General features: G+C 42.0%; 4 protein-coding genes across 4 annotated transcripts; 3 read left to right on the top strand and 1 right to left on the bottom strand.

The window, feature by feature from the left end:
* The first annotated feature begins 1,033 nt into the window (after positions 1 to 1,033).
* Positions 1,034 to 2,196, top strand: LOC128254955 (uncharacterized). The gene is given in 2 exon segments (XM_052984352.1): positions 1,034 to 1,702; positions 1,705 to 2,196. Coding segments are annotated over 2 exon segments (885 nt in total). The 5' UTR covers positions 1,034 to 1,149; the 3' UTR covers positions 2,037 to 2,196.
* A 673-nt stretch (positions 2,197 to 2,869) lies between these two features.
* Positions 2,870 to 3,913, top strand: LOC128254957 (uncharacterized). Its single transcript, XM_052984353.1, has one exon. It carries the CDS (start codon positions 3,038 to 3,040, stop codon positions 3,755 to 3,757), a length of 720 nt encoding a protein of 239 aa, XP_052840313.1. The 5' UTR covers positions 2,870 to 3,037; the 3' UTR covers positions 3,758 to 3,913.
* A 6,533-nt stretch (positions 3,914 to 10,446) lies between these two features.
* On the top strand, positions 10,447 to 12,642 carry LOC128254655 (adenosine deaminase 2). Its single transcript, XM_052983855.1, has 2 exons — positions 10,447 to 11,493; positions 11,982 to 12,642. Exons 1-2 carry the CDS (start codon positions 10,495 to 10,497, stop codon positions 12,591 to 12,593), a joined length of 1,611 nt encoding a protein of 536 aa, XP_052839815.1. The 5' UTR covers positions 10,447 to 10,494; the 3' UTR covers positions 12,594 to 12,642.
* A 2,174-nt stretch (positions 12,643 to 14,816) lies between these two features.
* On the bottom strand, positions 14,817 to 15,562 carry LOC128254982 (uncharacterized). Its single transcript, XM_052984378.1, has 4 exons — positions 15,512 to 15,562; positions 15,294 to 15,449; positions 15,069 to 15,236; positions 14,817 to 15,011 (listed from the first exon to the last, which is right to left on the bottom strand). Exons 1-4 carry the CDS (start codon positions 15,560 to 15,562, stop codon positions 14,817 to 14,819), a joined length of 570 nt encoding a protein of 189 aa, XP_052840338.1.
* Between the last annotated feature and the right edge of the window lie 360 nt (positions 15,563 to 15,922).

A 15,922-nucleotide genomic window follows, 5' to 3' on the forward strand; every position in this document is an offset into this window, starting at 1 on the left:
GCAAAGTGCATCTCAGCTTTAAGGGCAGAGTAACTTTATTGGCAGTCACTCAAAGTATTGGGGTCGACTGTTTCCCCAGTTGATTAAATGGAAAGTGAAGCCCAGCTCAACTGTTGAATTCTGGGCCCCGAAGTTATCCTTTATGAAGCAACACAGCAAAATTGAACTAAGCCAGAGCCCTGCTGGAAATGTTCTCGCAGAAATAAATAACAAACAAAATTCACTAATTAATGAGTGAACCAGCGAACTTTGCACCATCCACTTGAGTTTTCCAGCCCAGCGGATTTTTCCCGTGGGTCAGCTGCGATTGCACCGGCTATTTTTCCGGCCAACAACTCTATGCGGAAATTGTTTTTTTCAAAAGGTTCGCTCGCACGTGCTCGTTTTTTATGGGTTGCGTTGTTTTCCTATTTCGCTTTTTTTTACCCTGAGCGCCTTGAAATCGAAACGGCCAAAAGATTGCGCTGCCAAATTGTTAACAGCAATTGACCCAATTTTATGGGGGGTCCTCATGCATGGCCACTCTCGCGGCGACTCCAATGAAAATATCGGCGTAAAAGCGAAAAGTGCCCCGAGAACAGCAGGCAGCGGCCAACGCTGCGTATACTTATTCTAGTGGATTTCTGTTGTTTTTTCAAAGGGGGATTTCTTTTCTCTTTTTTTCATTTTTTGAATGGAAAGGGGGCGGGGGGGGGAGGCTTTGTCGTTTGGCTGGCTGCGCTCTGTTTGCATTTAACTTGCAAACAAGTTGGGGAAAAAATTCGTGAAATGAAGGTTGCGCCATGTCTATTTTTTCTTTATTATTGTATGCCGGCAAATCAAGACAACAGAGCAATACGCTGGCATCCAATCCGTTCGCAATTAACAGCAGAATAAACAAGGAAAAGCCATTTGGTCCGTGGCCCGGAAAGAGTTCAATTCGCGACAGCTTCCGAGAAATGCACTCAAATATCACATGAAATTCGTATCACAAAAACGAAAATGAAATATAGCCCATCAAGGGGGCCTTGGGTTAGGTTTCCCTTCACTTTTAGAGAAGTGTCCAGTGGAGGGGTCAGATCAGAGTAGAACGTTCGCCTGGAACGACCTAAATTTCGTTTCTCCCAAATTGCCTCAGTACCGGCTCCAATCCGAACACTCCGTTTAGTAATGTTTCTGGTTAAAAATTCAACAGCCCTCCGTTCGCAGCACCTGCTCAATGGGGCGAAGGAGCTAATTAGGGCACAATTCTCGGCCATGACGCTGGTCAACCAACGTCAGAGACACACGGATGCGGATAAGGATGCGGGTCAGGGGCCAACGAGGAAGTGCCAAAGCAAGAAGAAGGCGGAGGACGAGAAGAAGTGCGTCAAGTTTGTGTCGGCAAACGCCCTGAAGGCGGAATGCGTGCCAGTCGAGAAAATAGTGCCGAAGTACTACAAGCAACTCAATCCCTGCAAGACGGACAAGGAGCTGGCCGTGCAGCACCCAAAGTACCTGGGTGTCTACGGCAGGTGCGACATTCCCTACTTACCGGAGCCCCATTGCCAGGATCCCTGCGATCTGGTCGAGCGACTGGACGACAAGCACTACAAGCCCAGCAAGAGTTTGGACCGCGACTTCGACCAGTACTGGGTGGAGTGCATCTTCCGCAAGCAGAAGCGCTGCTGCAAGAAGGTGCCGCCGGAGCGCACCCAGCGCGTCATCTACAACAAGTGCGCCGCCGTCCCAAAAGGAAGCAGTGCATCATGGTCAATCCCATGCCCTGCAAGCAGGAGGCCAAGGAGGGGCCTTGTCCCAAATTCACGCTCTGCGACTGTCCGCCCGCAGCTGCCAAGACTAACTGCAAGGTCGCTCCCCGGAGGAAGCGCTGCCGCCGGCGCTCGTGCCAGTATCCCAGCTTCTCCGAGTGCCAGCACGAGGAGCTCAACGTGGGCAGGCCCATCGAGTGCCGCTGCCTGGAGGTGCCGCCCACGTGCCTGGTCTACCGACGGGGCCTGCTCAACATCCGCCTTCCCTGCGAGCGACCAAAGAGTCGGGACCCCTGCGAATCGTAAAGGCATGATCACGGAGCAAAAGTTTGGATTCGATGGCCACAGCGAGACAGACGCACTTGCTCCTCTTTAGGTGTCTTTGTTCCCGGCACATAAATCAGCAGTCCCATTTGGCGAGTTTCGAAATTTTGGTGAAATAAATATGGGCGCATGATCACTTGAAGGAATTCTTGCTTTGTTGGTTTTGGGACTTAATAGAAACCAATGTTAACCTTTGTATATTAAGACTGACAAATCTTTATGAAAAACTAAGAGACAATTTACTTTACCCACTAAACGCAACATCAATCGATTTTATTTATTTTTAAATCTTGGACATTTGGAGATCAGTTCTGATTGTCAAATATTAAAAAAATCGAGATAAAAAGAACTTCAGCTAAAGAGCAAATACTTAAAAGTGAATGGATCAAAATAAAGATCAATTCTGAATTGCATACGCCTTTAGAGCAAAAATACTTCAACAAATACATGAAAGGCAATGGATCAAAATGCATAAATGCATAAAAAACCAAACAGGTGTTTTACGCCTTTTGAGCAGATAAATAAAATAAGATCAAGATAAATTCTGATTTGCAAACATCCTAAATTTCAATTGAGCTGCTTATAACATCAAAAAAATAAACAGGTCTTTAATAGCACTTTAAATCCTATGGGTCAAAATCAACTTAGCTCTATTTTAAATACTGTAGAAAATACCTCAAAACCAATGGATCAAAATCGAAATAAATTATAATTTGCAAGCAGCTCAAATTCCAACTTAGCTGCAAATAAAACTACAAAATCAAAATTCAAAAATCTTGCTAAATCAAAGAAGGCTTTAATTTGAGCACACTCCAAAGTAGGCTTTGAGACAAAAATCCAGCTTGCGTTCGGACTTTCACTTGGTGTCCGGCTCATTCACATCCCATAGTTCAAGTAGTGAACACGTGGAACACCTATTCCCCCATCTGTTCAAGGCTTCCGTTTTGGTTTCCGTTCAAAATTCCAGTAAAAATTCAGTGAGGATGGGGGTGTTGCAGAACGTTCACCGGTCGCTGCTGCTGCAGCGGCAAGTGGGATCGTTGACGATCAAGCGGATGTATGACGCCAAGACGAGGCTCGAGATCCGTAAGCGGCGTCTGGCCATCAAGAAGAACGGCGACATAGCCCCGTGCTACATGGCGGTGCGTCGCTCCGAGAACCGCTGCAACCAGCCGCGCCTCAAGCTGCCCGTGAAGGAGTGCGTCGACGATCCCTGCACCGACTACGAGATCCCCATGGACCTGGAGAACTACACGCCGAGTGACAAGGCGACGCGCCACTACCAGCGCACCTGGTGCGAATGCTACATGGTTCCCAAGGCGGCGGTCCAGGCGAAGAAGAAGTACCCGAATCGACCGCGGCGGGACCTGCGATGCGTCGAGACGGAGGTGTTCGAGTGCCGCGACGAGGACCTCAATCCGCCGGACAAGGGACGCAAGAAGCCCGAGACGCTGATCGAGGTGCCGCGGATCGGCGAGTGGCCCTGCTGCAAGATCCCCGCGCCAGGCTGCCCCAAGGCTCGCAATCCGCCCTCCTGCGACGCGGGTCGAGTACCGTCCTGCTGCAAGAAGCGGCGCACCCAGTATCCCAGCTTCTCCGAGTGCATCAAGGTCGGCCTGCTGGACCCCATTCCGCCGTGCGAGTGCGAGAAGAAGGTCAACCTCTGCGATGTCTGGGCCTACTGGCGCAAAATGAACCACTAACATGATGTGGTAATCAAAGAAATCCAGATCTAGACCAGGTGGATGCCAAAATCTGCAGTGAAAGTATGCGTACACAAAGTGACTCGCATGTATTACCATTCATATTTTGTTAATGGTTTCGTTCATAAAATACGGATCCTCCAGCATCAACAATTACTCGAGCCTTTGATTTACTTTTACGTATCTTTGTCAAAATCATTTTTTGATTTTCATTCTGACTATTTTATGAATGACAAAAATAAATAATTTACTTTTATCAAAGCTTTTTTAATTATTTTAAATAACTTTTAAAAGCGTTTTCAATATACTCTCTAATTTCAGGTAAGGTATCTTCAAGTTGCAATGAAACTATGCCATTTTGCTATTGGCCTATTTGCGAGAATAATACAAAATTTAATTTATTGGTATCAAGCTTATTTAAAACAAATATAAATACAAATATTTCAGTACTTAAGTTAAATACAAATCTATATCTAGGTAATGTAAATGGTAGCCTTATTCCTAGGTAAGGCTAGGGTAAAAGAAAGCTATAATTTTGTAATTGAAATTGTAAAATGATTGATCGAGTGATTGTTATAATTTTTTTAAAAAGCTCACCAATTATGTTGATTGATTGGAGACCCTCAGTACTGCCACTAATCTGAGCTAAGGCTTATCCCTGGCTTTCAGCCTGCTAAGGGAACGCATTGAGTGCGACTTGCAGGAATGCTTGATGGTTAATTCCTGGCTGCCAGCAAAGTCCTTTTGCTGCAGTGCCACACCCCTAGTTCGTCCTAGTTTTTCCTCCTCCGCCCGCAGCTCTTTAGTTGGAGTGCTCTCCTGTGCAATTCGTAAAAGGGATTTGCATGCCGCTGAGATGTTTATCGCAAATTGTTGCCGTCGTCTGCGTCGTGGAGGATGTTGTGACGTTGTCGTCTGGCGGCGCACAAATGTCAACAGCACAAAGCTCTGACGTTTACATTGAAAGTCACTTTGGGCGCCAGGCAGCCAAACAGACAAACAGACAAGCAGAAGGATCCTGGGGGCCAAAGGAGAGCGATGGCTAATGAAAAGCGCCAACAAAATCCAATGCATTTTTATTTAAATGCAAATGTTTAGCCTGCCGGCAAGTGTTTAATTGTGGAGCCCGGCATTGACAAGGCGGAATCCTGAAAGAAGCCAGCACTAAGAACTCAAAGGTCTATTTCGAAGCTGAGAATTTGCCAAACATTCGTCCTGGCTGCTTGTTGTTTTGGCCAAAGTATACCCCTGAGTGACATTTCGCACAAATGAAATGTATGGCTGAAAAGTTGTCTTTTTCTCAGCCCAAACAAATAATTTTATTATAAAAGTTGTTCCTGCCTTTTTGTGCGGACTTGTGGCTCTTCGTGAGTAATAGACACCATGTTTCTGTGGGTATTTTCATAAGAGTATTTACTCGGATGTGAGGGACAGCAAAGTGAGATATATGTCATTAAGAGTTATGCTGAAAATGTGGGTAAAAGCTTAGTGAATGGAATGCGGTATATCCTATAAATAGGCCAAAACTTTAAAATGTATGTAAAGGAAAAATAGAATTCAACTGAAATGTAAAATCTTTTATGCTTAAAATAGTTCGACAAAAAATGGTCTGTCCATTTTCAAGGTTACGTTTCCACAGTAACAAGTTTTAAATTGGCCATTTTTATTGGTTATGCAAGGATACAGCCGTTAGTTCGCAGCTCCTTCCATTTTTCCCGCCAGTCGAATAGGCTTTATGCGTCCCCCTGGTCATGGAGATTATGATAAGGCTTTACGACTCTGGCTGTCCAGTAGCCGGCTGGATTAAAAGCTTTTTGCGGTTTGGACTATGGGATATGGACTAGCAGGATGCCAGGGAAAAGGGTTTCGGTACAGAGCCCTAGGCAGGCGAACAAACAAATTTAGTTATGACCAACAAAGTTGCAAGGCCCCTTCGCTTTACAGCTCGGCCAATTAGCTGGACGACGATGCTGACCTTAATTACACGTGCACTTTTAGTGCAACCAGTGTGCAGCTCCCCACCCCCCATTTGTTGCAGTTTAGCCCATAAGCTGGACATATGTACATTGTACAGAGTGCATATACATGTGTAGCTGCACCCACATAACCATAAATGTAAAATGCCATTCCATTCCATTTTTGTTTCCTTCTACCCTTCTTTGTGTTTCACTCAGCTGGCTACATTTTACACACTTTGTTGGCTCCGTGTCCGGCTCTAAATGTTGCTGCTGGATTGTTAATATTATTTTATAATTTCGTTTTATTACTCCAACTCCGCCGTAGAGCGCTGTAAGCATGTTGTCGTGTTGCCATTTGGGTGGTCAAAGTGCGCCGTTAAACGTTAAGCAGGCAATGAGGGCAAAGCGTTGACTGCCGAGCGGGGATTATGACGGCCAGAGATGAAGGCATGTAAACCGACCCGCTGAGCACCTAAAAAACTATTAAAACTCAGCTCGCAAGGCTTTAAGTTTTGGCTGGCTCTCCATTGGGCGGAGAAATCATTTACCTTTGCTGGAAAATCAAAATGGAAATCCAACGTTGAAAGTGGTTTGCATATTACAGCTTATGGATGTGCACTTACATGGCACTTTATGATTTTTGTTACCTTTGCCTTCACACACCCTTGATCAATCTATGTTCTCCAGCTTTTGTTATTTTTTCGCATGGCTTTGTGTAGCTTTAGTTTGTGAAAACCAGTGCAAGCAATGAGGTTTTACGTCTTTTTTTCCTGCTCCTGCTTGGCTTTGTTTTCCTTTGGCTTGTACAACAAATTTTATGGTGTTTCAATAGTGATTGAGAAGTCCGATATTGACAAACAGAAAAGCTATTGCGGTCTAAGCAGGTCTATTTTTAAATTTACACTGTTCTTTATTTTATTCAATAAAAATCAAGATCCCAAATACCGACTGTTGTCAGTAAGTTTGTTATTTTATTTTCCCCACACTTCAATCATTTCCCTAAAAAAAAAACAAATAAAAACTGTTGCCTACTTTGCGGCGGTGCTGTAAATTTCGTCTTTCATCAATCGCCTTTGCCTATTGACATTTATTGAAGACGCAATTCTATTGACATAATTCAGATAGGCAACAACGTGCCGCGCAATTCAAACGCGACAAAATGCAAATTGCCTGCTGGAGTGCGAGTGAGAGTGGAGAGGGGAGACTACGTGCTGAGCGAGAAGACAAATCAATTTAAAGGAGGACATTTTGAGGACCTGGAGTACGTAGTAGCCGAAATGATAATGAAGGCACAAATTTCTGGCTCCATTGTGCGAGTGACAATGGGCCAAAGATAAAAATGACAGCCACAAGCTGGCGACTACTAGGTCGGGATGAGATCTCCGGGGGGCTGTTGTCCATTGTCTCAGTGGCGGACTGATGGCGGTGTGGATTCCAGGACTCCCGGAATGGGTAATGCACACAGTGTGGCAAAGAGTTTAAGCAGCTGTTGTCTGGCCGCCGTCTAACTGTCAGACTGCGGCTTATCGCCAGCGTTTTGACAATTTTCCGACTACCACAGTTGCTTTTTCGCCATTTTCCCATTTGCCATTTGCCATTTGCCATGACGGCTGCCAGTTTAATTATGACATTTAATTTTGGGTTCATTGTTGGCTGGCAAATCTCGGTGTGCGCACAAAAGCATGCAACAGTTTTTTGCAACTGCTGCACAACCGGAAGTACATTTGTCGTCGACTGCACAAACCGGAAGTGTATGTACACATGTATGCATCACACAATCAGCGGCTGTTTTAATGCCAGAAATATTTTGCGGAAAAAACATTTTAGGCAAATCGGAAAAGACCATTGAATAAATCCTACATGTGTGTTTTAAATTTCGTCGACATATCCATTTGCACAAATGTTTCTGCAGATTTGTGAAAACGATTAAGTTTAATAAACTTTCTTTCGCAGACAGATTTAGAGATTTTTGTAACAGTTGATTTTTCTTCTGTTTAGTAAACTTCTAAGCCCTTAATATGCAAAATCAATAAATGCTTTGAAAAATAAGGAATTTCCAAAAAGTAAAGCCTAAACCTAGTAAGAGCACTAATAGCAATACATTAACTTTTTGGTTTGGTCTGGGAACCATTAGTTCAGAGTTGGGTTTGGATAATGAAGCCGTTTTCGGCCAGGGTGCCGCTTTAAAATGCTATTTATGAAACATGTGCCGGCATTTATGCATATTAAATTAGTCAGCTTAGGCAAATAAATAGGCACAAAAGGCCCACCGAACCCTTTTTTATGGTCCCGAGAACTGCGTCATATTCCCACACATTTCGCTTAATATTCAGAGGTTCAGCTGGCCCAAAAAAAAAAGAAAAAATCACACTCTAGTGGCAAAAGGGAAGGATCCGCATAATAGTTGTTTGGGGCAACTTAAAAACGCATGTTGGAACTTTTCAAGTGTGAATTGCTCTTCATTTTTGCAGCAGACAGACCCAACGGAAAAACTGGGCAAGCTGAAAGGAACTGAACTGAAAAGGCGTTCGTTGCCTACTTTTCCCTTGGCATGTGTATGTGTATGTGTGTGGGCTGGGTGTGAGACGCAGTTGTAACAAAAAGAAACATAAAATAAAATGGCAACGGCAGAAATGTTTTATAAAAATTTATATGAGCATAATTTGTAACTGCAGGAAAAAAGAAAAACGCACGCGCGGAAAGAAAAGATGGAAAAAGAGATGTTACGACGACGCCTCCAAAGGGGCGTATGAGTGTTTTTGTGGGCGGTAGGCGATGGGCGGTGGGCGGTGGGCGTGGTCCTGTCAGACAATGGAAAACTGAATATGGGCTGCAGATGTAGAAAATGAACATATTTTCGGCTGTGGTTGAGTAGCGCAGCTCGATTTGAATTGCCAGAAACGCTGCGGGTGTGTGGGTAATGGACAGAATGTATTCCTAAAGAATGAGCGCCCAACATTTATGAAATTCTTTGCTAATATCCGGCACATAATGATGAGTGATAGAGACAAACTTCTCATCTTGAGTTAACTTCGATTTGATGTCATTCTTTATTTTCTTGATTTTTCATATTAATTTACTTTCAAAGATGAAACACAGCCTTAAACATCCATCAGCTGCTGCCATTATATTTAATAAAAGTAACGTTAGCTCAGGTTTCATAGACACAGTTTATATTATTTTTAGCACTTTGAAGATTTAAAAGAATTTTGAAGTGAAACAATTTTTTGGCACACAAATAGTTCAACAGAAAAAGCAAACACCCAAAAATGAATTCACGTCAGTTTATATATTGATATGTTTATTTCTCCTTTTTCCAGACAGGCAGTCATGAATTCTAGCAAATCTAGGCCAACATATGTGTATATGTACATTTAGAATTGCAATAAATTCAAATATAATAAACTCAAAGAAATTTTAGTAAGCTGCAACAAACAAAAATGAAAACAATCAACAGTAATTAAAGACAAATTTGCAACCAATACTGTAGTTAGTGTTTATCAGTTTTCCCACTTTTCCCCCAAGCCTTTTCGGCTGCTTTTCCAGCTTTTGGCATGTGGCACACAATTAAGATGCAAATTGTTTTTGCACAAAATCAAATTTCCCTCTCCGGCAAAACAACAACAGGCATATCAGTTTGCCACTTGCCAAACTCTTTTCGTTCTCCTGTAGTCTCTTTGTAGTTTTTGTTGCTAAGTGACAACAACAACCTAAACAACAACAACAGCAACAATAAACGGAGCAGCAACAACAATTGGGGGAAAATGCTTAAATGTCGTTCAAGTTTGCGAGTTAAGTGCACTACGTATGCAATCGACACATGTGTGCAACAAAACTCGTTAACACTTGAAAAGTTTCATGGGCCCGAGGGCAAGTCACACACACACGCACAACACACACACGCACAACACACACACACAACACACCCGTTCTAAAAGGACGTGTACGTGCGAGTATCTGTGTGAGAGCAAAGTAATGCTGCTGAAAAAACACTTAAGCAGAATGTTGTATATATTCTGTAACCAAGTGAGGCGCAGAGTTCAGTTTGCCTGCATTTAGTTCGTTAGATAAATCTTTGCAACAGTGTACGGTTATGTGTGTGTGTGTTAGCCAGTCAATGGGTGTATGTGTGTGTGTGTTGGCCCTTGGGCATCTTGTAATCGTTTGGGTTGAGACCCGATTGACAAGCGGATGATGCCGGGAAAAACAGCGCCAAGAATACATATCGTAAGCTCCTTCAAAGAAACTCAATGCAAATTGCTTAAAAGAATCAACTGGCGCTGACCAGTAAGCTATCAAGGTACTTAATTCATTAATAACGAAATGGTAATAAATTAGTGGTTGAAATACATTTTATAAGAATTTAAAAAGTATACAGTAAGAAAATTAGTTAAAAAGTCTCTAATAATAATGTAATGTCTAAAAATAATAATATATTTTTAATTAATTTCTTGTAGAATTACACAAATAAAGGAAAAGAAATGTCAAAAGCTTTTTGTTAATTCTAAATTAACTTCATAGTCCTGTTTTAGTTGCAACTTAAGAAAAACATTTAAACGTTTTCGTGTGATTCGCAAATTGCACACATTTAAATTTTAGTTCATAATCTAACAAATTTTTTAAATTAAAACTTGAATAAAACAAGACCATAGAATTTGCAATATTTTTTAACCTATTTAACGTTTTTCTTGCTTGATTTTACTGTCTTGACTTCCAAATTCCAAACAAAAATGTAAAATATTATTTTTTCTTAATATAAAATAAAGAAAGCCAGGGGTGATGGCGATGCTGTTGGGCCCGAAGTGGCGCCTTGGTCGCCTCACAAAGCGTGCCACGCCCACAGCCGCCCTCCTAATGCACCAAAGCCCCGATGAAATGACAGTGCTTGAAATGCTGGGCTCCACCAATCTGCGCCAGAGTACGCCCGAAGACTATCGCATCCTGCGCGAGATCGTCAACTCCTTCGAGCGCTACTCCGGAGTGGGCAACGACATCCAGTTGACCCTGGCCGAGCATGCGGCCAACGAGCTGATCATGTGCGAGAAGACGCGGGAGTACGCGAAGGGCATCATGGACCCCTCGAAGTTCGTGCCGGGTTACCACATCTTCCAGGTGCTGCACACGGTGCGGAAGTCGCCGCTCTTCCAGATACTAAGCAAAATGCCCAAGGGGGCCGCCCTCAAGGTGCACGACACCTCCATGTGCAGCTTGAGGTCGGTGATCGAGCTGACCTACCGGGAGAACCTTTGGGTCTGCACCACCCAGGACGGCTGCCGCGTGGAAGCGTTCCGATTCGCCAAGGAAAAGCCCAAGGACGTGCAACACGCGGGCGGCGAGTGGCAGCCCATGGAAAAGCTGCGCGAGTTGCGTGGCGAGAGGAACCTGAGGAAGTACCTGCTAGTGCGGTTCAGCATGTACCCACTGGCCAGCTTCACGACCAACGCCCACGCCTGGCGCCACATGATGGGCATCTTCGACCTGCTGGATGGACTGCTGCAGTACGCCCCTCTGTGGGGCGACTACTACTACAACGCCCTCAAGGAGTTCTACGCAGACGGAGTGCAGTATTTGGAGGTGAGAACGGTGCTGCCTCAGCTCTACTGCCTCGATGGCAGCCTCCTGCCGAAGCGGCAAACGGTGCAGATCTACAAGGACACTTTGGAGCAATTCAAGAAGGAGAACCCGGGATTCATCGACTCCAAGCTGATATATGCCCCAATTCGGCATGTGCAACCGGAAGTGGTGGGTCAACATGTCAAGGAGTGCACTGAACTGAATGTAAGTTATACCTGAGAGCACTGATAGCCACACTGTGGGTAAATATGGAATATCTAAAAACTGAATTTAAAATCCTATATTATTATTAATCATAATATTAAATACAATGCATATTAAAAGCATATTCCATGATTTAATACTACAAATTTAAATTAATGTGATAAACATAATATTTAAAATAGTTCCTATTCGATTTAAATATTTGGATTTATTTAATTAAAACAAATAAATTTTAAAAGTGCTAGTAGTTTGTTAAAAAATTTGTTAAAATGGCCATAAATGAAGGTGAGACTAGCCCATATAATTTAATGTTATTGATCTCAAAGTGGTGATGAGATGATCGTTTAAGTCAATATTATTTAATTTAATGTAATTTAAATACAACAAATTAATTAATTTAATGGCTGCTTTTAGCCTAAAATAAATTAACACTGCATTTATAAAAACATTAAATACATTCAAAATTTGAAATAAAATGCCCTTTTTAGAAAGAGTTTCCCGGCTTTGTGGTGGGCTTCGATCTGGTGGGTCAAGAGGACGTGGGTCACCCGCTGAGCCAGTTCGCGGAGGAGCTGCTCAAGCTGCCCGACCACATCAACTTCTACTTCCACGCCGGCCAGACCAACTGGTACGGGTCGCACGTGGACCAGAATCTGCTGGACGCCATTGTGCTGGGCACCAAGCGGATCAGCCATGGCTACACGATCACCAAGCACCCGGTCCTCATGCGGCTGGCCAAGTACCTTAACATTGCCCTGGAGGTGTGTCCTGTGTCCAACCAGGTGCTCCAACTGGGCTCCGACTACCGCAACCATCCGGCGGCCACGCTGATCGCCGAAAACGTGCCCATGGTGATCGCCTCTGGGAACCCGGCATTCTGGCGAGCAGCTCCTCTTTCCCACGACTTCTACATGGCCTTCCTGGGCATCGCACCCATGAACGCGGATCTGAAGTTTCTCAAGCGCACCGCCAAGAACTCCATACGATACAGCTCCCTGAAGGATGAGGGAAAGGCCGAGGCCATGGGGAAATGGAAGAGAAAGTGGGACCAGTGGGTAGCGAACATTGCAGCCCAAAAGGAAAATCAAGAAAATAAATAATTTAAGAAAGAGGTTTGTTTTCCTTTTTCAATTCGATCAGTCAAGTACATAAAACACATTTTTTTTATTTTTTAAATTGTTTCAAATTATTGCAAATATAATTTGTCAATATTTATAATTTACATTGAAATTAAATATCAATTTTTAAAATTAAATTTCTTAAAATTGTTGAGGATTGAAATAAAAAAACTTATCAAGGGAAACCTTCTTTATAACTTTATTAATGTGGTTTTATTTTTTTTCAATTGTACAAAGAAATAATTAGTAACAACAATAAATAAATAAAATGATAATAATAAAGCCACACTAAATATTAAAGAACAATGAAAGCTATATGATATAGTGTCCGATACGGCTAGTTCCAACTTATATACTCCCTGCAACAGGATGACATCTTTTTGAAAAGTTTAATGCAGATAGCTTTAACCATGAGAGACTAGTTTGTTGCTGATCAAGAATTTTATACTTTACCGGAAGGAAATGTTTGAGTTAAGTATTCTATTTCTGTAAAGGTAGTCTTAAATCGGAACATACATAATTTATTATTAACAACTTAAGCATGACAAACTACTGGTACAATTAGGCAAAGTGGTGCACAGCGGCATACCTAAATGTGTCTGCCAACTTTTACATTTCCCTCAATATACTGATGAAAACCGTACCTGGAATTGCGCAACATTGTTTGAGGGGCCAAAACTTTTCCACTCACGCACATCGAAAAGCCCCAAAGTCAATGACCAATTGCTGAAAAGGGGAGAATCTTCGGGATAAACCTTGAGCTGCACTTTCAGTCGCACCGCAAATTGTTTGAGTTTCCGCTTCTTGATTATTTCAGGCAAACCAATAAGTTTCTGGCCAACTTTTTATTGCGTACTTCACTGCGGGCGATCGGTGGCCGGTGGGAAGGGGCTTGGCAGGGGGTCATGCAAATGTCACAGAACTAACACTTCCTGTTCCTATATGTGTGTTGTGCTGCTGGTACTAATTTCATTGACTTCCATTTTCCGCACACACATGACAAAGTTGCCGGGGGGCGTGGAAGTTGGGAAAAGTCCCCGATACGATCAAGAAAATAAACTTTCTGCCCTGCCTGCCATTGCTTATAATTAAAAACTTTATTATTTGTTTAACTTTGCCCGCAGCTGTTGCACATTTGACAGACAGAGATGGGAAAGTGTACAAGAAAATGGCGAAAACTTGTTTCCCAGCCACACAAGAATTACCAACAATTATCGAAAAAGTTTCCCTTCATTTATCGCCTGAAAGTCAGTCACACTTTTTCCCCCATGTTTTCATTTTTTTTTTTAACTGCCCAAGACATACTACCAATACCAATTTGACAGACCTGTTTCTCCAAACTTTTTAACGATGCGAAAACACATTTATGCCAGGGCGGTCACGACGCCGTGTAATTTGCAAATTCATGAATATAAAGTGGTCTCAAAATGCCAAACAAATTAATCAAATATGCAAATTCCCCATTTCGCTAAGCACAAACTCACACAGAAGGTCGTCAATCATTATTCACATTAAAAAATGCGTAAAAGATAGAGATTTGCAACGAGGTGGGGACCCGTGCATCTGCCAGCTCTCAGGGATCTTGTTCCAAAGCAAACTCTACTGCAGGTGAGAAATGGAAACAAATTATAGTTCACAGCACAACAGTTAGAATACATTTTCTAGAAATCTACCTTAAATTAGCTGGTGAAAATTGTTATTTAATTTGAAAGTAATGCCAGCAACAATGATGATGTATTACGCATCTTGAGTTGGTTTCACATCTGTTTCTTAAATTTCAACTATTTATTCCAAACAAAACCATGAACTTCCCAAATAAGCTTAAAATCAGAATTAAATAAATTACAAACATGTGTGTCATTAAGCTTAATAAACCAACCGATGTTTAATCAGAAAATTTATTGCTGAAAGAGTGCTGAGAATCTAATAAAAAATTAATTAATAATTTTGTCGAATATCAAATTACCCACAGAAAAGTCGAAGACCTTGAATATAAGTATTTTAATTTACTGCCGTTCATGGTCTTACACTTACCGGTGGGAAATCCGACAAAAAAAAAAAGGAATCCAAACTGATATCTCAATGAACACACATGCATACGAAAAGTAAATGATTTTATAACTTCAGCGAGAATCGAGCAAAACTTAACGATTGATTTATGCTAACTTCAATAGAAAGCGCTAAAAAAAACCAAAATATTTCAAATTAGTTCGTTCTGGACACTGGATTTTTTTTCCTCTTTATCTGTTCCATTGCTTCCAGGAAAAAATTCACAGTGCCTAAGTATTCGCTGTTGGTAGAAATAACTTCGGAGAATGTAATACTGACTTTGTAGAAACCCTGAGGAAACGGCGGAAGTAGACTAGTATCCAAATATCCATCTCTTGCGAATTTGTGTCCCTAAAGTAGAGGAATAATCGGCATTTACTTAAGAAATAACTTTTGCAGCAGCAATACCGAATATGGACAGGAGTGGTTGGCATTGGTAAAACGCTTTACCAGCTTCCAAAATATAACGCCATAGGGATAAAAGTTCTTTTTTCCCTCGCAAATGGTAAATGTCACGTCAACTAGGAATGGCTTCCACTGGTTGCTGTAGTCCTTCTTTAAAAGCTGCATCCGAATCTGGCAAGTTAAGGGTGGCAAATCAGACTACATTTAGAATTTACACCAACAACTCACAGTTGGGTTCAATATAGGCACAGCCACAAAACAATCCATGTTCACCACCGCCATGTTCCAATTGATCGCCTTCACATGACATGAAACGTTTTGCACCCGCACTGGATTTCCATCGCACTCGGCTTTTACGAGCTTGTAAACCAACTGGGACTCCGTCTAGAGGGCAAGTTAATTTATTTTTTATTTACTCCAAATGAAAATTAAGTAAAACATCATACCATTTGACAAATAAGAAAACTGCCGAGGAGGACAAGCCACACAAATCTCATTTTTACGACTGACTGCGATCGAATGCGCATTTATTAAAAGGTATTTGTTAAGTTTTACAAAATAAATCGACATATAATCTGTTTTTAATTGGAAAAATGAATGGTTACTTTTTATATCAGTTAGTTCAATAGATGAACCGCAAAGATTGAAAAATAGTAAAGTGCTTTAAAATGATCTCTTCTAGAAAGTAACAAATATTAGATTTATTATACCGAATCAAGTGGTATTTAAAAATGTCGCATTGGCGTCTCATATTTATATTGGTCCACATGCACAGCCATGAGTACGGATTCCCACATAGAGATAAATCCTGAATTGCCATAAATCCACAAATCCCTCCCGCTAGCCAAGCCACACCA

The sequence above is a fragment of the Drosophila gunungcola genome (assembly GCF_025200985.1).
Source record: "Drosophila gunungcola strain Sukarami chromosome 2R unlocalized genomic scaffold, Dgunungcola_SK_2 000006F, whole genome shotgun sequence".
Classification (NCBI taxonomy): domain Eukaryota; kingdom Metazoa; phylum Arthropoda; class Insecta; order Diptera; family Drosophilidae; genus Drosophila; species Drosophila gunungcola.

Bases quoted from the DNA above. Each gene is read 5' to 3' on its own strand.
- LOC128254982 (XM_052984378.1), bottom strand. From the start codon at position 15,562: ATGAGATTTGTGTGGCTTGTCCTCCTCGGCAGTTTTCTTATTTGTCAA. The intron at 15,237-15,293 runs GTGAGTTGTTGG...TTAACTTGCCAG, and splicing joins TGCCTATATTGAACCCAACT to ATTCGGATGCAGCTTTTAAA. The intron at 15,012-15,068 runs GTATTGCTGCTG...CCTCTACTTTAG, and splicing joins ACCACTCCTGTCCATATTCG to GGACACAAATTCGCAAGAGA.
- LOC128254957 (XM_052984353.1), top strand. From the start codon at position 3,038: ATGGGGGTGTTGCAGAACGTTCACCGGTCGCTGCTGCTGCAGCGGCAA.
- LOC128254655 (XM_052983855.1), top strand. From the start codon at position 10,495: ATGGCGATGCTGTTGGGCCCGAAGTGGCGCCTTGGTCGCCTCACAAAG. The intron at 11,494-11,981 runs GTAAGTTATACC...TGCCCTTTTTAG, and splicing joins AGGAGTGCACTGAACTGAAT to AAAGAGTTTCCCGGCTTTGT.